General features: G+C 47.7%; 1 protein-coding gene across 1 annotated transcript in view; it reads left to right on the forward strand.

The window, feature by feature from the left end:
- LATS2 (large tumor suppressor kinase 2) overlaps positions 1 to 26829 on the forward strand; it is a 103006-nt gene extending 76177 nt beyond the window's left edge. The window contains exons 3-8 of the mRNA XM_036910137.2: positions 15355 to 15487; positions 16549 to 17936; positions 18854 to 19436; positions 20347 to 20529; positions 22400 to 22506; positions 24507 to 26829. Of these exons, the coding sequence (XP_036766032.2) occupies positions 15355 to 15487; positions 16549 to 17936; positions 18854 to 19436; positions 20347 to 20529; positions 22400 to 22506; positions 24507 to 25001 (2889 nt within the window). The 3' untranslated portion in view covers positions 25002 to 26829. The remainder of the gene's footprint in view (positions 1 to 15354; positions 15488 to 16548; positions 17937 to 18853; positions 19437 to 20346; positions 20530 to 22399; positions 22507 to 24506) is intronic.
- Positions 26830 to 27853: the final 1024 nt, after the last annotated feature.

Raw genomic sequence — 27853 nt, forward strand, 5'->3', positions numbered from 1 at the left:
TTTCAGTTGTCACTATCATATTTCATAGTGAAAATATACATTTTAATAAATACACTGTATTGAACATATTATGTTGTATCTTTCAAGGGTACTTTGCAAAAGTAGGAGATTACTGTCTTCCTTCTTAGATGAGTCTATAGCTTTCTAGAGCTTCCCATTTATTTGAAAGCATTTAAAAAATAACCACAAGGATGAGAGCTCTGTGTACACTGTATCTAAACATCCCCTCTGCTTATTGCTTGTGGACTGACTGTCCCCAACAAAGTGAGACAGAGGCAACATGGAGGGCTGGAGAACGCACAGAAAAACAAAAACAGCTGCTCATTCAAAAAGTGAAGGAACGAAGCTTCAGGGTCAGTGACGAAGGTACGTTTTGGTGGGGCAGACCCAGGTGCTGTGTTCGGGGCCGGTGAGTCTTACAGGTGCAGTGTCAGCACTTTATGGGCAGCGTTTGTGTGGAAGTGAAGAGCAGCCAGCCTTCCCACATATTCAGAGGACTTGATTTCAGAGCTAGGATTGGCTTGCAGCCCAACAGGAGAAATCTGTTCTTCCAGAATCATGGGTTAAGCTTCAGCTTTGATGACTAGTCTCTCTTTCAGCCATGTGATGCTCCATCTGGCTCAGGCTAGTCCTTCATACTCTCATCGCAGCAAGTACCTTAGGTGGCAGACAGTCCTTCGTGGAGTTGAACCTGCCATCACGTGCCCTTTTCAGGGATGTACACAGTGAGTGTTGGCGACCAGGGTTGGGTACTGCTGTGTCGAATAACTATGTGCCATCTCTGCACAGTTTCCTTGCCGCTCACCAATGACTGATTCCCTGTCTCACTCACAGACCCCTGGCCTGTCCCTTCATGCTTTAATTTGTCTTCCTCAAGTATCCTGGGCCAAGGCAGAAACCAAATCCTTTCCTTTATAAACACCTTTTCCTCTGAAGGTAGAGTTCCCAGCAAGAGTAAATTAAAACCCCAAATTAATTTACCTCTTAATTCTGCTCCTTATCACTGAGTAGTACCCGTCCAGGCACGAGACGACATGTAGCAGGTGGCCTTTCTCTTCCCTTTCCTTAGTCACCTGGCTCCATTCCTGTCAAAGACAGCACTGGAAGTTCAAAGTTAAGTTTGCAGATGAACCTCCTAGCTTGGCAAGCCTGCCTCCTGGACCTTTGTCCTGACCTCCGGACCTGCCTTGAAAGGGAAAGCAAACCGCATTAATCCCAGGATCAGTGCAGTCCTGGCCACCTGAGCCTGGCCAGAGCAGGAGCCAGGAAGCCTAGCGTGGGTCTCTCAGCATCCGTCTGGGTCGGACCGCACTCTGTTATGGTCGGGTGGTGGTCTTGCTATGTTTTCTCTGTCTGCAATCTTTTCCTGCCCGCCAGGAACTCTGTTGAGCTGTCTTTGGAATTCTGCCCACCCAGTCCCATCCTCCACCTGGTATTTATCCTTCAGTTCATTCTGTGAAAGTGTGTGTCTCTCTGAGTGTTAGGTTTTCTTTTGTGTTGAGAAAACACGGGCATCTACTTACTCATGACGTCAAGCCTCAAGCTGATGGTCACCAGAATTTTCCCTAGAATTCTGTCTCCTGTGGGACCTCAGTCCCCCTGCAGATGGCACCATTCCTGTGCTGTCTGCCTGGGGCTCCTCATTTCCGCAGGCACTCAGAACACCAGGGCTTGTCTCTGCCCCTGGAGGCAATGATCTGGATTTCCTTTGCCTTTTCCCTGGGCAGTAGAGATTGTTTGAGAGACTTCATGAAAGTAAGGCACATGGTAACTCCCCTGTGCTTTCATGGATTTGCTCATTTTGGGGGGCAAATTGTACAAGCCAAATTTTACAGTCCCTGTTGTCTTTCTTAAAACAGGAACGTCTTGGTGGGGGAGGAGGCCCTCTGGAAGGGCCCAGAGCGAATTCTGCCTGATGAAGCTCTCACGCCATCTCTGTTGGGCTGTGGCTCTCGGTCCTTGGGTTAGGGTGCTGCTGGATTACCCCTTGGTGCTTTCGGAGCCGGAGGGCTTCCTGCCAAGGCCCCGGGCACCCAGAGGCTGGGGCTGGGGAAGCCCACAGCAGTGCTGCCTTCCTAAGCCCAGACAGTAGGCTAACCGGGTGCATGCAAGTTCCTGCCTACATGCACATGGTGGGGACCCCGTGATTCTCCTTTAGAAAACACGGCCACTGACAGCATGTGTACCATTACCTTTCTTGAAGCATTTTAAAGTGTTTTTGTATGTTATATTCTATTTTCCTATTACTTTCATTATTGGAAAAAAAATAGGATTGTGTTTTTCTCAAAAAGAAATTGGATGTAAGTCATCATAATAGCTATACCCAAGAGTTTGGTCAAATATTAACCCAACCAAATATTTATTTGAGGGCCTGCAGTTTTAAGACCATGTAAAAAGGTAGTACTTACTTCTGGCTGTGTAGCCAATTGTGACAGATAAATGCAAAGCAGGCATATTATTATTGGGGTTATAATAGGGAAACTAAAATAACGTAATGGAATATACTAGAATAAAAACATGTTTATTTAGGTTCTCAAGCTTCACTGATAACATCAGCAATCAATACTGGGATAATCTTAGTTTTTGATAGAGTATTGTTTCTTGGCATTTTGTTAAATCTGTTAATAATAAAAATCTTACATACCTGAAAATTTAGCTTTTCAGAAAACTTTCTGATCTTAACAGAAATTGGGCTTATATTTGGGCAGAAATCTAGTAGCAGACCAAATAATTTGAAGTTTAAGATAAAATAAATAGGTAGATATATTTTCTAGACTATACAATGCAGAAAAAGAAGTAGAGTCAATTATCAGTTATCCATTATTGTAAAACAAACCATTTCAGAATTTTTCGTGGCTGACAAACAATAATAATTCATGATTTATTATCCTCTGGGTTGGCTGGCCTCCCCTGGGTGGTTCTTCTGCTCCATGAGGCGTCTGCTGGGGTTCTGGGTGGCTCAGTCCATGGGGAGCTAAGCTGGGGTTGAACGTCCAAGCTGGCATCCCTCACATGTCAGAGCTGCAGCAGGGCAGGCCGGGGCTACCGACACTGGCTGGGCCTCTTTCCAGCTGCCCAGGGACCCAAGCAGTGAAACAGAAACAGCCACACCTCTTGAAGGCTAGGTTCAGAAATGATACCATGTCACTGTTCCTTCCTTCCACTGGGGCAAATTCCAGGCCAGCCAAGATTCCAAAGGGAGAGAGGAGATAGACTCCCCCACCAGGTGGGAGCTGTGGCCTGTACACACAGGGATGGTGGAGTTGTTGGTGGGAATGATGGCTCATCTTTGGACAGTTAGGGACACATGAGAAGAAATACAGGACCCAGGAGCCCTGAAACTGTGTGTGTGTGTGTGTGTGTGTGTGTGTGTGTGTGTGTTACACTAATAGGGAATTTGGGCATATTAAGTTTCCATGGAATGTGTTCACTTGTCTTGCTAGGAGCAAAAGTACAATCTATAAAATTTTAGCAAGCATCCGTTGACAGGAACTTTGGGATTATCTTGTGAAATCTTGCCCTCTCATTGGACTCACCTATGATCTGGAGAATTTTTGTCATCTGCCTACAATTATTTTATTTATTTTAAAAAATTTTTTATTAAGGTATGATTGATATACACTCTTATGAAGGTTTCACATGAAAAAACAATGTGGTTACTACATTTACCTATATTATCAAGTCCCCCCCATACCCCAATGCAGTCACTGTCCCATCAGTGCAGCAAGTTGCCAGAGATCCACTGTGCCTTCTCTGAGCTACTCTGTTCTCCCCGTGATCCCCCCACACCATGTGTACTAAACACAATACCCCTCAGTCCTCTTCTCCCTCCCTTCCCACCCGTCCTCCCACACCCCTCCCCTTTGGTAACCACTAGTCCCGTCTTGGAGTCTCTGAGTCTGCTGCCATTTTGTTCCTTCAGTTTTGCTTCATTGTTATACTCCACAAATGAGGGAAATCATTTGGCACTTGTCTTTCTCCACCTGGCTTATTTCACTGAGCATAATGTCCTCCAGCTCCATCCATGTTGTTGCAAATGGTAGGATTTGTTTCTTTCTTATGATCTGCCTACAATTATGCAGCTAGATAATATAGGCAGTTTTTAATAATGGGACTTAAAATATGCACAAGTATTCTTATTGTCTTACCTTCTTAAACAAAAAAATCATTGCATATTTCAACATAAAACAAATTAAGTCAAACTTTTTTTTGTCTCATGTTCTAATCAAGCCCTGGTTCATAGACTTAATTAATTTGTTCATAGTTACAATACTAAGAGATATGACATTTTGTACATAAGCATTTTTCATGTTCTTTACACTATTGAAAGTTGTGTGCTTTGTTAACTGCTGCACACTTAGTGCCAAGAACGGTAATAGATGCTCAGTAAATATTTGTCCAGTAAAAGAACTGTGACTGTACGAAGCATTTTGATGGCTGTATTAAGTGTATTCTAGGAATACATTATTTTTCAATTTTTTTATTAAAATATAGTTGACATTGTTACATTAGTTTCAGCTGTACAACATAGTGATTTGACAATTACATTCATTATTAAATGCTCACCATAATAAGTGTAGTTACCATCTGTCACGTACAAAGATATTACAGTATAATTGACTGTATTCCCTATGCTGTACTTTTATCCTCATTATTTATTTATTTTATAATTAGGTCTTACCCTTTGATACTGTTCACCTAGTTCATCCAGCTGGCAGCCACCAGTTCTCTATATTTATGAGTCTATTTCTGTTTTGTTTGTTTCTTCATTTGTTTTGTTTTAAAAATTTTTTAGATTACACACATACTGAAATCATATGGCATTTTTCTTTGTCTCTCTGACTTATTTCATTTAGCATAATACCCTCTAGGTGCCCCCATCTTGTCACAAATGGAAGATTTCATTTTTTTTTTACAGCTGAGTAATATATATGCCATATCTTCTTCATCCATTCTTCTGTTGATGGGCTGTTAGGTTGCTTCCATATCTCAGCTATTGTTAATAATGCTATACTAAACATAGGGGCATGTATATCTCTTTGAATTACTGTTTTTGTTTTCTTCAGGTATATTCCTAGAAGTAGAGTTACTGGGTCATATGGTAGTTTTTTTTTTAGTTTTTGAGGAACCTCCAAACTGCTTTCCATAGTGGCTACACCAGTTTACATTCCCACCAGCAGTATCCAGGCTTCCCTTTTTTTCACATCCTTGCCAACAAGTGTTATTTTTTGTCTTGTTGATATTAGTCAGTCCGACTGATGTGAGGTCAGAGTGGTGTGGTTGTGGTTTTGATTTCCATTTCCCTGATGACTAGTGTTGTTGAGCATCATTTCATGTGTCTATTGGCCATCTGTATGTCTTTGGGGAAATGTCTGTTCAGTTCCTCTGCCCATTTTTTAAATTGGATTATTTACATTTTTGGTGTTGAATTTATGAGTTCTTTATATATTTTGGATATTAACCCCTTCTCGGATATTTCATTTGCAAATTTTCATGGTGTTGGTATTGATGGTTTCCTTTGCTGTGCAGAAGCCTGTTGGCTTGATGTAGTCCCACTTGTTTATTTTTGCTTTTGTTTCCTTGTCTGTGGAGACGTATTGAGAAAAAAATTGCTAAGGCTGACGTCTAAGAGTTTACTGACTATTTTTTCATCCAGGAGCTTTATGGTTTCAGGTCTTGCAGTCGGGTCTTTAATCCACTTCAAATTTCCTTCTGCACATGGTGTGAGACAGTGGTCCAGTTTCATTCTTTTACCTGTAGCTGTCCAGTTTTCCCAACAGCATTTATTGAGAGTCTTGTCTCATTTATATTTCTTGCCTCCTCTATCATATATTAATTGACCATGTAGGCATAGATTTTATTTATGGACTCTCTATTCAGTTCATTGGTCTATGCATCTGTTCTTGTGCCAGTGCCACACTGTTCTGATTATCATAGGTCTGTGTAGTGTGAAAACAGGGTGCAAGATATTCCCAGCTTTGTTCTTTTTTCTCAAGATTGCTTTGGCTATTTGGGGGTCTTCTGCAGTTCCATTGTAGGGAAATACATTAATTATAATTGACATAATCATTCTATCATTGGATATTTAGGCTCTTTCTAACTGCTGCCCCACCCCTTCTATTTGAGGGGCTGATTTATTCTGACAGACATCTTTTTTTTTTCCTTTTTTTCTTTTTTCTTTCTTTCTTTATTTTTTAAATTTATGTTTACTAGGCTCTCCCCTACCCCAAGTCCCCCCCAAAAACCCCATTGTAGTCACTGTCCATCAGCATAGTAAGATGTTGTAGAATCACTACTTGCTGACAGACATCTTTTTACAAATTGATTTTTAAAATAGAATTCTTTGAAATTAGCATGAGAATGAATTTCAAGAAGTAAATACTAAGTCAGGGTACAAAGATAATACTTTTTATACTTATTAACAAATAATTTGCATCAGATATCTCCATCAAAAATGTATCACTGAGGAGTTTCACCAGTCCATATATCTCTATAATTATTTGTTTAATTTTGGAGCTAACAATAGTTAGCAAATGCTATTTGATTAGTGTAGTGTTTCTCTGATCATGGGCAAGGTTGAAAACTGTTCATGTTTGTTTGATTTTAAGCCAGATTTCTTCTTCATTCCCTACCTACAAGTTACTTAAAAAATTAATTTTCTCCCAAAGTGCAAAGAAGTCACCCTCCCTAGTGTGGCCTGCTGAATAAGCTCTCTGGGTGTGGGTGCTATGGCGTCCAGCAAGCCTCTGGGGCCTCCACCAGGGGTGGATGTTTCCAATAGTTGCACTAATGTGAAGTAGTAATTAATTTTCTTTTTATGTACAGACAGTGGAAATTCAAGAGTTTCTTCTCTTTCTCTTCTCTGTATTTTCCCAGCCATCACTGGGGCACACACAAAGAGGAGAGCCCATGCAGAACTCTCTGTTCTCTCTGGGGAATACGTAGACACAAAGTGTGGTGGAGGCTGGGTCTGCTGGGCTGGCTGGTGATTCACTTCCATTCCACCCAAGGCCTGTGTTTCTGATTAAGATTTGACAACCCCGGGCAGGATGCTCTGAAACACTGTGTTCTGCTGTGTTTGCAAAGGAACTTCTGGAAGCTTTTCGTTCCAGAGATGCAGCAGCAAAGCCTGCGAGAGCACGTGGGCTTAGAGCGATTCCTCCTGCTGCCCCAGGCATAATTTTAGCTTTATTCTTCACCTTTCCGTGGGCGGACGGTAATTTACTGTAAGCCCCCTGCAGCAATACCATGCTTCTCATTCTGTATTTTCTTGTTCTGTTGTCTTCAAGAAACCTAGGCTTTGGATCAGATTTCTTTTTTTTTTGCAATTACATTTTTTTTTTGGTATCATTAATCTACAATTACATGAGGAACATTATGTTTACTAGGCTCCCCCCTTCACCAAGTTCCCCCCACACCCCATTGCAGTCACTGTCCATCAGTGTAGTAAGATGCTGTAGAATCACTACTTGTCTTCTCTGTGTTGTACAGCCCTCCCCGTGCCCACCCCCCCACATTATACATGCTTATCATAAAGATTTCTTTTTAAGGTGAAGATGAGAAACAGCTCCCACTTTCACAGCTGGCTGTGCTGCCTGTTTCTCCTTGACAAGCTGAGGTGGTGTCTGTTTATTCAGTGGGTGTGTGGGGGTAGTGGTGGTGTCTGAGGCCCTAGGAAGCTACTAAAGCCATTCACCCCCAGGACGGCAATGCTCAGGTGGCTGAGTGGTGCCAAGACCCTTTTCCTCCACCTTAAGTTTGAACCTAAATACTTAAATACACACCTTAAACTTGATAGTGTGTATGAGAAGAACTGAGCGACAAGCAGACAAATAGAGGCCCACACAGACCCAGCAAGGCCAGAATTCTGCATTTCTAGTTTTTCAGCCAAAACTCATAGTTGGATGTTACAGTGTTGGGATATGGCTTTGCTAACATTTGAAAAATGCTTCCTTACCATGAACAGGGGCAGGAGAGGATCTCCTTAGGAAATTCCTTCCATTGTACATAATAACTTCTCACTGAATTTAAATTACTCTCAGCCCTCTGTGAATGCCCATAGCATAGTTGAGCTGTGTAGAGTGTGTGAACCACCTTCTGCCTTCCTCTGAGTTATGAGTCATGAATCGTAGGGGAATGGCTGGGTTTGGCCCAGCCCTTCCCAGTGGGCCCTGTGAGTGGTGGAGAAAATGCGCCTGTCTGAGGCTGACCCGGTCAGGACAGTGAAGGCAGGTGGGTGCCCACCTGGCCAGACCGCACCCTTGCCCCTGGCCCTGGCCGAGCTGGCGCCGAGCGCCTCACTGCAGCTGCGCGTCCCAGGAGCCAAGGCACAGCAGCACCTGTGGCCAGTTCTCCACACGCGGCTTGGTGGGCTCCTGGCCCTGTGCACGCTGCAGGGCTGCCAGGGGCCTGCCACCCCCGGGGAGCTGGTTGCTGGGGAAGGCTGCCCGGCAGGAGGTTCACTGAGGAGCAGGACCTGGACTGGGCAGATGGGACATTAGATCATGCCATACCTGCAACAGAGGCCTCGGTGGATCCCCTGGGAAGGTCTGGAACTGGAGTGCAGACCAGCTGAGATTCTGCCAGGGCAGTGGGAGGGCAGTTTGGCTGCATGCCCGCTTCACCCATGTGGCCATTTGGTCAGACTGCCTCATTACAGTCCTTTATGTATAGGACAAGATATGGGCAAATCCCACATTTGCCAGGATTTATTGTGGCCAAAACCAGTTTTAAGTTACCAATAAGTTGTTGATAAAATGTAAGAGAAGAAAGAAATCTCTTTGGGGAGAGACCTAAGGTGGAATGCTCTTTCCTTCAAAGAACCTTTTACCAGTCTAGTCCAGGTAAAGCTGACAAAAAGTGCTTTTGGATTGGATATGGGATGTAAAGGAAATCTCCAAGTCAAGGTGCTTCCTAGGTTGGGAGAGTGGAGTTGTCATTTGCCGAGATGGGAGGGCTTGAAGGAGTAAGTGGGGTCAAGCTAGGCGTTCCGGTTTACACGTGTTGAAGCTTCTTGCTGCCACTGTAGTACGTGGCATGGCGGGGTCACCTAGGAAGCTAGTTCACACCCTGGAGGTATCTTGTACCGAGTCCAGTACACCTCATTTGGTGGCTTCAACTCCAGCGTGGGTGACTGTCTGCAAGAGAAGGCTTGCTTGTGCACGTGGTGACCAGATTCCTAATGGGTCAGCTTCAGTTTTGTAGGAGACATTAAGTGATCTTAAATGAAGCTTTCTAGAGCACTTTAAGAGAACTGAGTTATACTTAAGATTTTCTTGGTGCATGTTAATAGGTCACACAAAGTGTTCAAACTCTCGTTAAATCTGCTGTATTGCTTGACTTTAAACCATTAATAATTAGTCAGTGGTAAGCAATACAGTAGGTGCACATTAGGACAGCTTTAAGATTTTGTGAACTTCCTCAGAAGAGGCTCTCCTGAAGAATGCCCTAGGTGTGCAGACTGGGTAACAGAGTAATACTTACCTGGGGTCTGTTTAAATCCCCTTCAGCACGTGTTTTGGGGCTTCATCTCCATCCTCCCACAAGGTGGGAGGCGGCTGCCTGGGAGAGCCGCAGCGTCCGGCCCACTCCCCGCTTGCAGCCCTCCTCCTGCTGATCCCAGCAGAGTCTACACTTGGCCGTTTGGCCCCTCACTCACTGAACAGACATCTGTACTTCCCCTTAACCTTCAGTTGCACCCTCTCCTTAGGGCAGGGCTACCTGGCCCTGCTTACATCTTAGCGCTCACAGGAGATGATAATATTTACATGGCAGCCAGAGGCAAGCTGGAGAGGCTAGAGGTGTCTGCTGAAGCTTGGTGACAGAACTCATTACACTTGTTTTTATAATTTGGTAAGAAGAGTAAAATATAAAGCATTAGAAATATTAAATATTGAGTCTGTATAAAATCTATAAAAATAATCTTTACATCCTTTACCAGAGACACTTAAGATATTTCTGTGAACTGGAGAGCCAGCTCTTAAATGGGGCCGCTTTGAGCTATGCTGTCACCTCCTTTAACCCACGAGCAGCCCTGTCCACCTTGTTTTACAAGTGAGGAAACAAACACTCAAAGTAAGTAAATAACTGGCCGAAGGCCGCACAGCTGCCAAGTGGCAGAGGGGACGTATGAGGCCCGGTGCTCTGGCCTCCGCATCCAGGCTATGTGCCGCCATGCCATCCTGCTGCCTTGTCCTGATCAGGTGTACATTGGAATAGCCATGTACAGTTCTAGATTAAGACATTTAAATTACGGTCTTGATGCGTTCTTGAGGAAGGGAAGTGAGTGGCCAAGGCCCTCAGCTTGGCTCCAAGGCCCCGACGCCAGGAGTCAGCCTCAGCTCCCTCACACCATCTCCCACCAGCCTCTTGCTTCCCCTGACTGCACTTGTCTCTGTACCTTTGCACATGCTTTTGCTTAACCCGAGGGCACCAGGCCCCTCCCCAGCCCGCTGTGCCTGGACGTGGCCTTGGGCACCCTTGCTCCCTGTTGGCTTGCACCTGGCACATGGTGTCTGGCCCACGGCGGACAGTGAGCAGAGGGGGTGGCTTCTACCCTGATTTTCAGTCTCTCCCTTCCTGGCGGCTTGTCCAAGAGAGGAGCCGCCACATTGCCTGTGAGCTTTCTCTCCTTGTTGCTGACTGTTTGGGAGACCGTGGGCCAGCCCTGCTGGGTGTCCAGGGCCTTTGGTGGGTCTCTTCTCTGCATGAGTCTCCTTGGTCTCTGTCACCCCAGCCCTCTCTGATACTCAGCTAGCGGGGAAACGAAGGACTGCACAAGGTCTGCGGCAGAGGCTGGCAGACAGAGGAATCCGGGCTCCTGTGGGCGGCAGGTGCAGGACCACATGTCCTGATTTGGGGAGAGCTTGGGAAATAAAGCTCTGCAGCCTGCCTAAGGTCATCTCAGTATTTGTCAATCCCCAAGCTAGGTTTAGTTAGAAACTAAACAGTTTCTGATAATTTTTATTTAGATTTTCATCAAAATCAATTATTTTCCATTTACATTTTATGGTGAAGATTGGATTCATGATCAGCTTTTGACCATATCAGCTTCCACACATTTTAGCCTCTACATGTCACAGCAATTTCTCCCACATCTCCATGGCCCAGGCTTGCATTTGGTGTAGAATAGTCACCCTGCTATCAAATTCAGTCACCAGTAATCCGATATGTATTTTAGATGTTGTGAGTTAATCTGTGTTGTGTTTTTTCACTCCAATATTTTTCATTATGAATTTGATAAAAGACAGATCAATAGTTTTTGTTTCTTAATTAGTCCATTGGAAGTCGATGAGCAACTTTGTGAAATAGTCAAAATGAAACAGACAGACAGGGAGTGGGGAAGGGACAGCCTGGCAGTCAGATGTGGGGGGATGCCGTGACCCCAGGTGCTGCAGGTCAGAGGTGGTGCTGGGTTCTGGACAGCCCAGGGACCCCTTCGTGTGCCCACTGCCCGTCACGGCAGCCCTGACTTTACTAGCCCCGCTTGATGAGCGGGGTCGGCTCTGCCTGCCGGGGCCCATCTGACCCCCACACTTGTTGCCTGTTGAGCTCAGTGGAAACCACGTTCTGCAGTGAAGAACGGCAGGGAGGACAGGTGGCCCGCCGCCCAGGGGGCTCACAGGAGCCTCCTCCCTCCCAGATCTGTTGTGGAGGGCCACGCTTCCCGCGGAGCACTTCAGTGACGAGTACTCGCTGGAGAGGTGCGTGGGGAAGGCGACGCGTTCGGGAACCGTGACCAGCTGGAAGATGGCCTCCTTTGCTTTCAGCCGATGTGAGTGAGGGGTCATGGAATGCTGGCCTCAGTAGGGCATCCTCTGGCTCCCTCTGTTTTTATTTTCTCCTTTTCTCTATTACAGATGTTATGGGCCTTTTTAGTTTAATTCAAAAGATTTGTATTACTGAAGTTACTACAGAAACTGAAATTAAAGTCAAGACAGCAGCTGCCCCTGTGCTCACCAGGCCCCAGTCTAGTGGGCAGACTCTGAATGCACGGGGACAGACTGGTGATGGGGGAGGACAGGGAGCAGGGAGGGGAGGGGGGGAGGCTAGAGGCTCACCCATGGTGTGTGCTGCAGGGGTGAGGGGCAGGAGGGCAGCTGTGCAGAAGCCCAAGCACATGCTTAGCAGAAAACTTGGCTCATGACCAAGCTGTAGGCACCTGCCCTCCCAGAGGCACACCTGTGCTCAAGCCAGGATTTGGGCACCTGTGGGTGCTCTAGCATTACTATATGTAATAGCAGCCTCAGGCCCACCATAACCCCTGCCCTGTGCCAGGAGGGGCAACTGACCTTCCGAGTTGAGGCCTACGCCTTCTCCCACAGGCAGCTGAGCCCAGCACCCGGTACTGTGTGGGGACAGTTGAGGCAGTGGGCTCCCCTCTCTGGACCTCTCTGCCCAGCAGGTCTGCAGTCACTTCCTGAAGTGACAGTCCTCGCTGCTGTCTTGGTATCTGAGGACCCGAATCAGATAGAGCCTCACAGCCCACTGCACACAGCAGCCCTGCAGGGGGCAGCCTGTGCTGTTGGACGGGTTTGGTGCTCGCTGTCCGGGCCAACTAGAGAAGAGACGGGGTTGTATTCTGGAGGGATTCCGAAATCGCTCTGGACTTCCTTATGCTTGAAAAACCTAGCTATATGTGTATGCGTACTAGCATCTTCCAAAAGTCCATATATAAAAACTATGTATTTGCTAAATGAGGGTGGTGGACAGACCAGGGCAAGACCCAACTGACTGGGTTATTCAGAGGTTTTATTGGATGAATACATAGGCTCATCAGTGTGATTAGGTTTTCTGATTTGCAACATCCCTGTGAACACAAGTCATTATTTGTGGTCTCCTCCTGTTGATTTTCTTGGTTAAGTTCCTAGATATGAAGCACAGTAAATGTACAAATCTTGAAGTCATCGGTTCCCAGTAAATAGGGAGAGAGTTTGAAAGTAGACACATGTTGACTTGGTCAGTCCTGGATGGGCACCTCTTGACATTTAGCAGGTACTGAAGTAATGAACATGTCTGGCAGTTCACCCTGAAGGAAGCAGGAGCTGGCGATCACGTTTCAGGCAAAGCAGAACGAACAGTTAGCACTGATTGAAGGGCTCATGATCAGGGTCAATGCCTGTTGGCACATTTTTAAACGAGTGCTAGAAGCTCCAGGGTGATCCTGAAAATGTGGCTTATATCAGAGCTTTCTCCAGACTGTCGAGGGTTCTTGGCAGACATGATCTCATCCCATAACATAGCTGGGAAGGTAGGGAGGCTGCCACATTACCTCCTGTCCACAGGTAAGACACCGAAGTGTTTACTCATGAACCTATTCTGTCTCTCCCCACAGCTCTTTCAGGTTTTAAACACTTGCCCTTTCTGCCAAGCCAAGTGCTGCCTTTGAAAAACAGCTCTGTTCTTATTACCATTCCCAGTCTGCCTCGTCAGCTGTCACCTCATGTTCCCGTGCTCCGGATTCCGCCTCCTCGCGCACACCCCACGTGTCCGCCCGCCTGCCGTCACCTGGGCCCTCCGTCTCAGGCTGTCTCTTCCTCGCCCCTTCTCTCTCCCACTGTCTTGTGACATCTCACGCTTGCATTGCTAAGAATACAGGCACGGGTCATAGCCAAGTACAGCCAGGTCCTTTGTCCTGCTGCCCAGCAGGGATATGGCTGGGAGTGGAGAACTCAAGTTTAATGTTATATAATCAGATGGACATTAAGCACTTACACTGTCCAGTCACTATTAAATGAGTGGATACATTCCTGAGGAACTGGTGTGTCAGGGTCCCAGGTCCTCCCAGTCCCCGGGGAGGAGACAGGCACATGGACAGTCAGGGCTGACACAGATTGCAGGCGCACAGTGCTCTGTCCAGGGGACAGCAGGACACAGCAGGGCCTGGGCAGTTCCAGGTCAGCCTTGAAAAGCTCAGAGTGAGGAAGGCAGGGAGACAGCTTCGTTCTGTGTCAGAGAAGCTGCTGTGCTTCTCCAGTGTGGCCTCTGAGTCTTCCTGCAGCCGAACAGCCCTGCAGTTCCCCCAGCGTCCTGGGGTGCCTCAGCACCCTCCCCCTGGCTCTCTCCACTCTGAGTTACAGGGGTCTCCTTTTCCATGCTCCCTTCTGGCCTCACAGACCCCTTATTCTCTGCCACCCTGCCTTCTGCATTTCTGTGTCCTCCTGCCTGCCCACCCCTCAGCCCCCACTGTGCCCAGTGTTCCCTTCTGCAGAGCCCCCTGTTGCTCCTCTGCCCTGCCCATCCTTGTCTCTAGGAGGCTGGCCCTCTGGGGGTTCTTTCTCCATCCTTGTGCGTTCTTCTTGCCCACAACTCAGAGAGCTAACTGCCCCCCTGTCTGCCTGTAGCCTGGCCTGTCCCAACCCCCACCTGAGAATGCCTCTGGCTCTGCCCAGATTGCTCCTCTCTGAACTAGAGCCCTGCTGGAAGCTTCCACAGCTGTGCTTAACTGGGGCGCAATCCAGGACAGGCTGGCCCCCGCCTACAAGGCCCTCTGCCTCCTCCTCAAGCCCTCACTCCCCAGGCCCCTGCTCTGCCGAGCCTGGCTTTTCTCTCTGGCACTTCCTGTCTGCCCACATCCTGTCTGTCCTTGAAAAGCCACCATCTCCTCCATCTCTCGCTTGGCAGGAGGAATCTCTGTCCTCTAACCCTCATCTACTTTACCTGCATCTACCCACAGTGGTCACCAGTTTCTGCCTGAATTCATCTCACAGTTCTTTTAAAGGACCTGCCCTGTGCCAGCCGCCACGTCACCGGCTGCTTTAGTCACATCTTCTCTCTCCCCAGCCGCCCAGGGCCCCGAGTGCAACTGCTGCAGCCGGCACAGGGCATCGTGAACAGTAGGCATTCAGTAAGCTTTCCACAGATGACTCTGGCAACCGTTCCCTTCCCTGGGGGCATGTCACCTGGTCCTGACTTCAGCGTTGCAATGGTTCCCCTTCCAGGTTAGGCTGCAGGTGGTTCTGGGTTAAAGCCAGCTTCTCTGACTTCTACCCTTCTTCGCCTGAAACTTCTAGTTTTGGGTTTATCCACAAAGCAGAATTTATCAGTCTAATCATGGAAGCTTTCTAAGGAGAAACAGAACTTACGATTTTCTCAGGTACCCCCCCAAATCCCTATATGTTCAAGACCCACACTAAACAGTCTATAGTTTGGCATGTGTTCAAAGCTTGTCATTAGGCATCTGAGGACGTGTAGCCAACTGTGCTCCTTCTGAGACTTGTCTGCAGCTTGTTGCAGGGCCCAGCAGTCACAGAGGCGAGTGAGCATCACAGGCACGAGAGGGAAAGCAGGTGGCTTTCTTTTAAGATGACGCTCCCTCGCACCTCCCTTGGAATTACCTGTGTGCTCCCCTCCCAGGAGATGGCTGGCAGAGCCCTCAAGCAGACCGGCAGCAGGAGTATTGAAGCCGCCCTGGAGTACATCAGTAAGATGGGCTACCTGGACCCGAGGAATGAGCAGATTGTGCGTGTCATTAAGCAGACCTCCCCAGGTGAGCCCAGACCAGCACCGCTGTGCGTGGAGAGGATCTGTGATTCAAACACAGACCAGTGTGCAGGAAGGCGGGCCCACGGGGCTGCGCGCAGCAGACTGTCCCTCGGTGCACTGCCCCTGGGCGTGAGCGAGCGGGACTCCCACGGGGCCCTCCCTCCCCTGCCTGAAAGAATCTGCGATCCTTCTGGGGTGGGTGGGGCGTGTGCTTGTTTTGTTCTGTTTTCTTTCATGAAAGATTGAAAACTCACTGGATGTTAAAATTAGGCAACCCGGCAGAGAGAGTAAAAGTGTTCTTTTTACTTTCTCTTGGGCCTGTGATGGGGGCCAGGATTTAAAAAGGGAAGTTAATTTCACGGGTTCTAAAACCTTTGCTCACACCGTAGCCCCCGCGGCGGGCCGCCCGGGGCAGGCGCCTCTCAGAGCCGGGGCACGGCCCCGAACCTCCCCCGCCGGCCATCAGGGAGTGCCCCTCTTCCAAGACGGAGCAAACGGGACAGTGTTTCGGTACTTGAGGTCCCCACAATAAGGGATTCATGATATTCAGCAGAAAGAGTTTTCCTTATTTTGTGGAAGGCCTCGGAGAAAACCCACTTCATCTGTTGGGTGAGAGATTTACACAGGCTTTGTATGTTGTATTTTCACTTTTAAAAGGACACAAATTTCTGTTTTCTTCTTGATAGAAGGAATTTCCATGACCGGTGCCCAGCTGGCCATCCATGTCACGCGCTCAGGGTCTCAGAGCACAGCTCCCCAGGGGCGCGGCAGCCCCCGCTCTGGGACTTAACACATTTGCCCTTGATGCATATTTGCTGGTGCATCCCCTCCGCCAGGAAGCCATGTCTGGCTGTGACTGGCATGACACCATGGCTGCCGAGGGTCTTGGCTCTGCCAGGTAGTCCCGTGAGGGGTGTCCGGTGGGCAGGGCAGAGCCTTCTGACCCCGAAGGTAGCCCGGATCACCCACGGCAGAATTCGGCCAGGGCCTGGGCCTTCAGTCTTAGCAGAGCCGAGCCGGCCGCGCAGCCCCTCTGACGTTGTCTTCCTGTTCTCTCCTCTGTAGGAAAGGGGGCCGCACCAGCCCCCGCGCCACGGAGGCCGAGCTTTGAAGCCGCGGCTGGCCCTTTCCCGCCCTACCGCCAGGCGGGCGCGGCAGCCTTCGAGGGCGCAGGTGCGGGCGCGCTGCAGGAGGGGCCCCGCCAGTACGCTGACTTCCTCCTCGCGGGGGCCGGCGCACCCGGCGGTGCTCAGCCCCCGCCCCAGGGCTACCCTGCCGGCATGGAGGCCTCGGGGATGAGCTTCCCTGTGGCCAGCCCTGGAGGCCCCCACTACCGGCCACATCTGCTGGCGCCGGGGGAGCCCGTGGGCTACGGCGTCCAGCGCAGCCCCTCCTTCCAAAACAAGGAGGCGGGAGGGTACTCGAACCTTGCGGCCAAGGGCCCGGCCGGGCAGCCCGGGGCTGGCCACGCTTTTGCGCCTTCGGGAGCTGCGGCAGGCCTGTACGTGCCACACCCGCACCACAAACAGGCCCCCCAGCTGCACATGGTGGGTGCCCGGGGCCAGGTGTTCGCGAGCGACAGCCCGCCCCCGAGTCTGATCGCCCCCTCCAGAAACAGCCTCACCGTGGACCTCTACGACATGAGCAACCCTGCCCTGCCGCAGTGGCAGTCCTCGCTGTCCCGCCGCGACTCTGTCCAGAAGCCGGGCCTGGAGGCGCCCCCCCGCCAGCACGTGGCGTTCCTGCCCGAAGGGCCTGTGCCCAGCAGAGCCAACTCCTTCAACAGCCACCAGCAACCCGTGGTCGCGCCCGTCCGGACAGGGCTGTCCGGCAAGACGGAGCCTGCCATGCCCTCCCCCAACACCATCACAGCCGTGACGGCCGCCCACATCCTGCACCCCGTGAAGAGTGTGAGAGTGATGCGGCCCGAGCCCCAGACAGCCGTGGGACCCTCCCATCCAGCCTGGGTGCCAGCGCCCTCCCCAGGGCTGGAGGGCCTGGACTCCCAGGAGGAGCACCCCCTGCCTTTGGGGGGCACCGGTGCATGCCCGCTGGAGGTTGAGTATGGCAGCCCTGATGTGAGGTGCCCACCCCCGCCGTACCCCAAGCACCTGCTGCTTCAGAGCAAGTCCCAGCAGTTCGATGTGGACGGCCTGTGCGTGGATGTGGAGCAGGGCCTCCGGGGCGCCCAGGCGGCAGAGGCCCCTGAACGGAGTGACAAGAGCCACAAAAACGCCAAAGGGGACAAGGCGGGGAAGGATAAAAAGCAAATCCAGACCTCTCCTGTCCCTGTTCGGAAAAACAGCAGAGATGAAGAGAAGAGAGAATCCCGTATCAAGAGTTACTCACCGTATGCTTTTAAGTTCTTCATGGAGCAGCACGTGGAAAATGTCATAAAAACCTACCAACAGAAGGTCAACCGGAGGTTGCAGCTGGAACAAGAAATGGCAAAAGTAATTTCTCATTGCATTGCCCTTTGGGGCCTGGCTCTTCCCTAAGTAGGTAGCAGGACTCACAGCAGATGCCTTCGCACTTCTGGCCTCACGCACTTTTATTACACACCATTGGTGTTGCAGGGAGATGATCTGGCCATGGGGGGACACATGGAAATTGCAAAGGTGGCTCCTCCAGGGGTCAGTGACGGCTGTGTGTGATGTAGCCAACAGCAGATTACCAAGTTGATTCTTAGGATGTGTCCTTATTTACTAACAAAATTTATTGAGTTCTACCAACTAGTATAAAACATTTTCAAAGCAGAAACAACGTTTGAGGTTTTATAAATTTAAATTAAATTGTGGGATTAATAAAGAAGAAGTACATATCTAGTACTGACCCATTTAAGCCTATAATTAGCAAATGATGTTTTAAGTACAGTTTGGTTGAAACTAAACTGTTAGAGAAGGTAATAATGAATTATTTCAATTAAAATGCTATAGTTAATTTAAATCACAAAGCCAGTCATTTCAAATTCTAAAAACTAAATGTGTGCTACTTCTTTCTGCTGTCCCATTTTCACTGACTTTTTTTCTTTTCTGTTTTCCTTTTTTCCCTGAGCTATTAAAATACTAAATTGCTCTTAGAGTTCCAGGAATTCTGTGGCCCCTTTTCTACGGATTTTTATTTATTGAGGCTCCCTTTCGTTTTATAGCCCAAAGTCACCTATTTTGTCACACTCCCTTGGATTCCAGATTACTGTGTACATATAGATACAAAGAACAAAGCTGATCATTATCTTGCTTGTAGTATACGGGATCACTCTGTGTCCTGTAAGTCAGGTCAGGGTCCTCTCGGTTCCAGGGAGTCCCCCGCCCCAGCCGTCCCCCATCGTGCAGCTCATCTGCTGTGATGTCCCTGTCTCCCTTCTCCGCAGGCTGGGCTCTGTGAAGCTGAGCAGGAGCAGATGAGGAAGATCCTCTACCAGAAGGAGTCTAATTACAACAGGCTGAAGAGGGCAAAGATGGACAAGTCCATGTTTGTGAAAATCAAGACCTTAGGGATCGGTGCCTTCGGAGAAGTGTGCCTGGCCTGCAAGGTGGACACTCACGCCCTGTACGCCATGAAGACACTGAGGAAGAAGGATGTCCTGAACCGGAATCAGGTGGCCCACGTCAAGGCCGAGAGGGACATCCTGGCTGAGGCAGACAACGAGTGGGTGGTCAAACTCTACTACTCCTTCCAGGACAAGGACAGCCTGTACTTCGTCATGGACTACATCCCGGGGGGCGACATGATGAGCCTGCTGATCCGGATGGAGGTCTTCCCCGAGCCCCTGGCCCGGTTCTACATTGCAGAGCTGACCCTGGCCATCGAGAGTGTCCACAAGATGGGCTTCATCCACCGAGACATCAAGCCAGACAACATTCTGATAGATCTCGATGGTCACATCAAGCTGACAGATTTCGGCCTCTGCACTGGATTCAGGTGGACCCACAATTCCAAGTACTACCAGAAAGGTACTTTCCTTCCTACACCTACACAGAACTGACCCATCAGGCAGTGACTCCCTGCCCTGCTGGCTCCTGGTCATTTTGAAATTATCTGTTACTCCGTTACTTCATAATTTGATGTGACGTGCTTTTTCTCCCTGAAGAAATAGTATGATATGTGTTAGAATTTTTTTTTTAAGTTAGTGGATTTAAGCTTTATTATGATATTTTTAGGACAATGGCTGTGGTGTATCACAGGGCCTTTGTGGGGAGCCACCCTCTTCCCTCGTGGAACAAGCCTTGGGCCCCCAAGGAGTCCTCTTTTAGGGCTGCCCTCAGTCCGTCTGTGGGCACAGGTGTCGTTTAACTCCATCTCCTTGTTTATTATCTTTTCTATGGCTCAGATTCTTAAAATAGGAATTCTTATACTATAGCTCAGGCTTCTATTCTTTAATTCAAAACTAATCCTAAGTCATTTAATTAATTCCCATTTTCTGGCATCAAAATCACTTTTGTTCATATTTTTAAAATCCTCTCATGCTTTTTTCTGTGTTCATCTTAAAACATGTCCTGTCAAACAGGTTTTTGTTTGTCTCAGACTTCTGGCCTGAGAAAGGCTAAAAATGACACTCTCCCGTTATCTAAGCCTCTCTTGCTCAGCGTCACACTGTCGCCTCAGCCCTGCACCCAGCGTCACCTTCACTCCTGTCCTGGGGTTTGTGTTTACCTCCAAGCTTGTGTCTCACGCCTAGGAACTGTAGGCCACCCTCGGGAGCAATTGGGGAGGGTTCTTAATTTTAATGTGGCAGGAGCTGAACTGAGTTACTTTACCTTTGAAGCTATATGGATTTAGCTTCATGGATGAAGCTATATGGAATAGTGAAAATTTACTTGGTTTCTATTCTCTTCTGTCACCCTCCTGAATCCTGGGTGAAAGGGAGCCACATCAGACAGGACAGCATGGAGCCCAGTGACCTCTGGGATGATGTGTCCAACTGCCAGTGTGGAGACAGGCTGAAGACTCTGGAGCAGAGGGCCAGGAAGCAGCATCAGAGGTGCCTGGCTCACTCCCTGGTCGGGACCCCGAACTACATCGCGCCAGAAGTCCTCCTCCGAAAAGGTGCGTGCCTCCAGCCCCTCACAGGTTAGCTGCCGGCCGGAGGCCACCAGACAGCAAGCCCCTGGGGCCAGGTGGCCACCCCGAGCCTCTCCAGGCCCAGCTTACAGGACTGTCATTACCACCTTGGTATTTTGTATCCATGAAACTTGAGAGCGGAAGTTACTCCTTTAGCCAACAAATGTCCAGTGCCTCTCCTGTCTGTTTTGGGACTGCCCTTGTTTCCACTGAGAGAGAAAATGGCCCCCCACCCACGAGCCCCCACTTGCCCTTCCTTTGGCTGGGAAGTGATCGGTTGGGTGGAGGTGGAGGCTTTCTACCTGGAGCCCCAGGAAATCACTCCAGAACTGATTTTGGCAGAGTCGTATGATAGAACGGACGCTGAGGATCGCAGGGACAGTACTCAGTCCGCCTGATCAGTGTGATTCCAGGCTGAGCTTTCACTCTACCTGCCCAGGCTCCTGGCTGGTTGTACCGTCTTCAGCTGGTTGTTAAGTGCGACAGAGTACAAATGCTGTTGTCCTGCACTCCTCCCGTCAGTGCAGAAGCACCTTGATTTGGGGGAAATAGCATGCCTAAATTATAGATTCTCAGTAAAACCAGTCTCCTGGATGGAATACTCTGTTCTGGAATGCTATGACATCCTGACTGAGGACAAGAGGACTCTTTCAGTGATCAGTTGCATGGCCCATTGCAACCGTGCTTTGTTTGATCTCATCTCTGTGATAACCCAGAGATCGGTGGACTCTCTTTTCACCTGTGTTGTTTTAAGTCTTTGGAGCCTTGATTCTCGGTTCTAGTCTGAGTTTTCTTTGCTAGCTCTGGTATTCCAAGGCAAATTAGTTACTTACTCAGCCGCTTAGGTAACAATATCTACCTTGATGCGTTGTTGTGAATGTCAGCCTTGCTTCCCGATGAAGGTCTCCTCCCCTCCTCGCAAAGAGGGCAGTGGGGGAGGACATCCGACCTGCGTCCCCCGTCCTCTGCGGCGCCCAGCATGTGCAGCTGCCCCGAGGAACCAGTGGTTGGAGCTGTTCTGCAGGCTCAGTGCCAGACTGAGGCAGGGAGCTGGATGGAGGGGAGCTGAAGGAACCCTACCCGCAGCTCCTGCTGGCAGGTCTTAGGGTCCAGCTCACACTTGGCAAGGTCTAAGTGACATAAACACTGGAGCATGGCTTGGGCTAGGATGGGGGCTCTGGAGGAAAAGTGGAAGACGTGAACCTGCTCTACAGTGTCCTCGAGGCTGGCCCTGGCCCCTGCTGCCTCCTGGGAGCTCTGAGGAGGGCCAGGGTCCCTGGGCGCCTCTCACAAAAAATGCACCTTAGGTGACAGCCTCCTTTGCCGAAGTGCTCCTCTTCTCCACTTCTCCATATTCCTCAGTTTCTTCTCAACTGACCTAGAACACCTCCCCAGAAGCCCTCATGACTGAGCACAACTGCCATTCTCAGGTCACAGCACATTCTGTTTTTAATTAGTACTGTTTTAGTTTGTGTCTGTTTGTATGTTCAAGATAAAATTATGCTTAGTATTGTTACTAACAATTACAGTAATATTTTTAATTAAAAAGTATTACTGCAAAAGCACCCTGTGTTTATCACAGACTAATGACTGAAAATAAGGAAACACGAGTGAGCGCACTCCTTCCTGCAGGGAAACTGTCTCTCCCTGGCGTGGGTCCCTTCCAGCCTTCTGGTCTGCGCCACACGTGCAAGGAGGTGCACTTTATGTTGGTCGGTTTTCGTTTACATACCACGTATGCTGTCTGCTCGTGCTTTCCCACCTAATGGTAAATGAGTATTTCGGGGTTTCATACAATTCTTCTTCAGGAAGAATACATGCCTGCGTTACAACTAAGCGAGCCTTTGTCTTCCAGGATACACCCAGCTCTGTGACTGGTGGAGCGTCGGGGTGATTCTCTTCGAGATGCTGGTGGGGCAGCCGCCCTTTCTGGCCCCTACTCCCACAGAAACCCAGCTGAAGGTAACTAGGGAGGCCTGCATCTGCTTGCTGCAGAGATACCTGGGTTTCTCATGAACCCCTCAATCTTTGATTGACATTTGACCTTTATTCTGTATAGTGTAGGAATGCCAATTGTATATGATGGGATTTTTTTAAGTATTACTGTTATTACCTATTTATGTATTTTTTATTTTAATAAGTAAAGCCACAGAGTTAGACCTGAGTCTTAATACGTATGTGTATCTGAAGTTTTACTTGAACCATTGGGCCTCTGCCATCTTGGTGTTGCCAGGTGAGAACTGTGATAGAGGGAAGCAGTAAAGGTACCCTGCAGACACATTCTCTGTACCACCGACCTCGGGCCAAAAAACACAGACTTTAGTAACTATATCAAAGAAATCAGTTTGCTTATTTGCATGTTATGGTAGTACTATCTGCAAAGTATCTGTCACGTGGTCAAGCTAGTTGTGCATATTTCTAATATTCACTTGAGGTAATTAAATGATTATTTTGCCAATTAATCATTTAATACTGAATAATTCATTTGAGAATGATGGCCTTTTACTCTCCAAAATAAATTATTTGATTACTTAAGAAGGACCAAATTGAGAACCTGATGAAATCTTTGGAACTTCTCAGAACAAAACAAGGCACTTACCCACTGATATGTTTACTAACAATTCTAGGAAGTATTCATATGCCCCAGAGTCCATGGTAGACCTTATATTATTAACCCCTTAGTTAGAAAAAGAGGAACGTCCAAACTGTTTGCCACAGTGGTGGTACCATTTTACATTCCCCCCAGCAACACACAAAGGTTCCAATTTCTCCAGATCCTCACTAACACTTATTTTCCTTTTTTTTTTTAAACAGTAGCCAACCTAGTGGGTGTGATGTGGAATCTCACTTTGGTTTTGATCTGTATTTCCCTAATGACTAGTGATGTTGAGCCTCTTTTCACTGGCTTATTGGACACTTGTATATCTTCTCTGGAGAGATGTCCATTCAAGTTCTTTGCCCTCTGTTCTGCTAGTCAGCTTGCTTGTTTTTTGTTGTTGTTGTTGAGTTGTAGGAGTTCTTTATATATTCTGGATATTAATCACTTATCATATATACACTTTGCAAATATATCCTCCCATTCTGTGGACTGATTGTATTTTCACTCTGTTAGTAGTTTCATTTGAGGTAAAAATGTTCTAAATTTTGATGAAGTCCATTTTATATGTTTTTTCTTTTGTTGTCTATGCTTTTGGTATCATATCCAAGAAATCATTGCCAAATCCAGTGTGTGGAGATTTCCCACTACGTTTAATTCTGTGAGTTTTATAGTTTTAGCTCTACTAAAACAACTACTCAGGTTCAAACCAGCCTTTTTACCCCTGTACCCCACCAATGCCTTGCCCAGTACCTGATGACCCCAGCCGGTAGCCAGTTGTATTAATCCTGATTCTAAGTACAAACATAAAGAAGTTTTTCTCTTCACAGTAAACACAGATCTATAACACAAATGCATTTACCAAACATCCACACGGGTGGTCTGTGCAGTTGCACATCATAAGCCCGAGGCCAAAGCCATTAGTGTAAGCTGTTTTCTTCTTGTGAGGTTGCTCTCTTTTTAAACAAAATCCCAGTTGACCAGCTCTAGAGCACAGTAAGTAGTGAATGAGAACCATGCACCTTCAACAGAAATCTGTTGCCACAAGGTAAAGAAACAGCTCATAGAAGAGACCAGTGTCTTCATTTTTGTGAAGAACACAAAAATTCTTTTGCTGAACAGTATTTTGGATAGAAGATGAATCTCTCCTGGTCTGTATTTGGCTGCATGATCCTTTGCCTCAGGTTGTGAGCCCCCACTTAGGGCCACGCTGGTCTTTCACAGCTGCTTAGGTCCACAGCCGCTGTTCTGTGGCTGTCCTGTGAAGTTCCTTAAACGTCGCGGCATCACATACGGCCCCGGAACTGCCCTGGGCTGGCCTTGAAATGTGGAGAGAACTAAGCGTCTGGTTCTGCTGTCTCTCCAGGTGATCAACTGGGAGAACACACTCCACATTCCGGCGCAGGTGCAGCTGAGCCCCGAGGCCCGAGACCTCATCACCGCGCTGTGCTGCGCCGCCGACCGGCGGCTGGGGAGGAACGGGGCTGACGACCTCAAGGCCCACCCTTTCTTCGGCGCCCTGGATTTCTCCCGGGACATCCGGAAGCAGCCGGCCCCCTACGTTCCCAAGATCAGCCACCCCATGGACACCTCGAATTTCGACCCCGTGGATGAGGAGAGCCCGTGGCGCGGCGCTAGCGCAGACAGCTCCAAGGCCTGGGACCCGCTCGCCTCCCCGGGGAGCAAACACCCCGAGCACGCGTTTTATGAGTTCACCTTCCGGAGGTTCTTCGATGACAACGGCTACCCCTTCCGGTGCCCGAAGCCGTCGGGAGCAGAAGCCGCGCAGGCCGAGGATGCCGACGCGGAGAACCCCGACCCGGCGGGCCCGGCCGCGGGCTGCCAGCCCGTGTACGTGTAGGCGGCGCCCCGGCGCCTGCCCCCGAGGCCCGGGGTGCCCGGAGCGCCAAGTCGGCCGGGTGGCGGTCAGTCCGTTGATTCCTTCACTTGAAATTCTGGTCTTCACCAAAAAAAACCCCAAACAAACAAGCTTTATGAAAAAGGCTCAAGTCCAGCAGATCTTCATTTCTACATTCTGCTGGAATCGGGGAGGGCAGGTTGCCAGCACTGCTTTGGATTGGCCTTTGAGGACCTTCACTGCATTAAAACAATATTTTTTAAAATTTAGTACAGTTTAGAAAGAGCACTTATTTTGTTTATAGCCATTTTTCTTACTAAATTATAGGGATTAACTTTGACAAATCATGCTGCTGTTATTTTCTACATTTGTATTTTATCCATAGCACTTATTCACAGTTAGGAAAAGACATAAAAACTGAAGAACGTGTGATAAGAAATCTCTGTGCAATAATGTAAAAAAAAAAAAAAGATAACACTGTTCTGATGTTACTGATAACATTTTAGTCACACAGTCGTTTTTGTTTTATATTTTTCCCACATGTCATAATTGTGCTATAATGTTAAAAGCTGCTTCCCCCCCCCCCCACTTTTTGCATATTAAAGTATAATAGAAAGTGTGAGCAAGGTGATTATGTGGGTGTGATTTCAGATGCCTGGTGTGTAGAATACTGCATGAGCAGGGTTTTCCTATTATGAAATAACCGTATCTTGCCATTCACAGCAGGTTCTGTGAATATGCTTTTACTGAGTATCTTTAAATGAGATGTTCTAGACAGTGTGCTGATAAAGTATCGTGTGGGTGAATTCTTCTCTGTGATTGTATCCCTTACTGTTTTGTTAAAGAAATGCAGATGTGTTACTGAGAACCGGTTTTTGTGTGTGTCTTGGCTATGATTGGATTCTCCGGGGGCGGGGGGTAAACTTGAACATTTGTCGTATACTGAGCTTGTATACATCCAAGGGATTACTTAGCTCTGCCAGCACAGTGTGAGTTCACCACGGAGCCCTGTCCATTCCGCAGGCCAGTGCGCTCTCGCAGCCTCGGTGTAGGTGATACGGGGGATCCCATAGCTGCCACCCTACTGCCAGCAGATGCCCGCGCTGAAAGGTCCCTGTGATACCACCGCTCCGATTGTCTTAGCTCAGGTGGTACCGGGACAAAATTCAGTGTAGGGTTCTTAGACATTAGTTTTTGGGTGTGCTTTGAAGTATCAATCTTACCTTGGTTTTAAATACACATTTTTCTAATCTTTGTGAAACAGCAAGGCTATTCAAAGTGACATTAGAGTAAAAAAATAATTAAGCCATATGTATTTTCTTAGAAGTGTAGGTGTATATAGAACTACATAAATACACAAAATATTCCTTATTTCAAATTAGTATAATTCCTATTTAAAGTGATTTATATTTGAGTAAAAAGTTCATTTTTTTTTTTTGCTTTTTAAAAATCTGATGCATCATATTTTTCATTACGTTATTCCACATATTTTTCCTTGAAGTCTTTAGCATAATGTATCCATTATTTAGTATATATCTAGACAACACCACCCATGAGTTTATCAATGTCTAAACTAAAAAAAAAAAAGATTTCTGTGTACTGGTTTACATTTGTATGAATGGCAAATTCTGAAGTCTGCTGTGCTTGTATCGTGACTGTCAGTATTTTCGCTATTTTATAGTAGTGCCATGTTGTTATTTACAGCGCTCTGACATACTTTCATGTGGTAGGTTCTTTCTCAGGAACTCAATTTAACTATTATTTATTGATATATCATTACCTTTGAAAAGCTTCTACTGGCACAATTTATTATTAAAATTTTGAATCCAAATCCCTTGGTGTCATGTTCTTACTGGATTTTTAAGTTCTTGCTTTTATCGGTGTGGCTGTATCATCCCCAGGCTTTTCCCAGTGCTTCACACGCAGCCAGCGTTGTCGAGTGCTGGCGGAACTACTGTGGCAGGAGGGGACGAAGGAGCGTGCAGGGAGATCCAGCTTCCCGGCCACACACACAATGTCCCAACAAGGATCAGTTCTGCAGCCCAGCTTCTCCGAGATGGGAGACAAAATAAGCCTCATGCAGATTGCTGGGAGGATCAGGTGGGCTCTCAGACTTATATGCTAGGTGATCGATCAGGAACAGGGGCTGATTCCCCTCAGGAGACAGTTAAGCTGAGGATAAGTACAGCACCCTCGCCTTTGGTTTAAAAGGGTTGGTGATTTAAGAAATTCAGAAAATATAATAGTTTGTTTTCCTTTGGGTTAGTCTTTTGAATAGTAGGTACAATCACATAGTTTAAAAATCAAAATGTATAAAAGGATATACAACAAAGTGTTCCCTACTTATTTTCCCAGTCGTTCAGTTCACTCCCCACAGACAATAAGTGATACTAGTTTATTGTGCACCCTTAGTGAAATGGAACATTATAACGTACACACCACAAGAAGTTAAAAGTATACATTTTTGCCTCTTTTACACAAATGGGAGAATGTTTTATTTTTCTGGGACTATTTAGTGATCTTAATGACATAAACTCTTCATGCTTTCTTATTACTGCATGGCATTCCATCATGTGTTATAATCAAACCAGTCCCATAGTGATGGACATTTCAGTTTCTGATCTTTTTCCTTATTTTTAATTTTTTAAATTTTAATATTAATCTACAATTACATGAAGAACATTGTTTACTAGGCTCCCCCCTTCACCAAGTCACCCCACACACCCCATTACAGTCACTGTCCATCAGCATAGGAAGATGCTGTAGAATCACTAGTTTTCTTCTCTGTGTTGCACAGCCCTCCCTGTGTCCCCCCCCACATTATACATGGCTAATCATAATGCCCCCTTTCTTTT

The sequence above is a fragment of the Manis pentadactyla genome, chromosome 2 (genome assembly GCF_030020395.1).
Source record: "Manis pentadactyla isolate mManPen7 chromosome 2, mManPen7.hap1, whole genome shotgun sequence".
NCBI classification, from domain to species: domain Eukaryota; kingdom Metazoa; phylum Chordata; class Mammalia; order Pholidota; family Manidae; genus Manis; species Manis pentadactyla.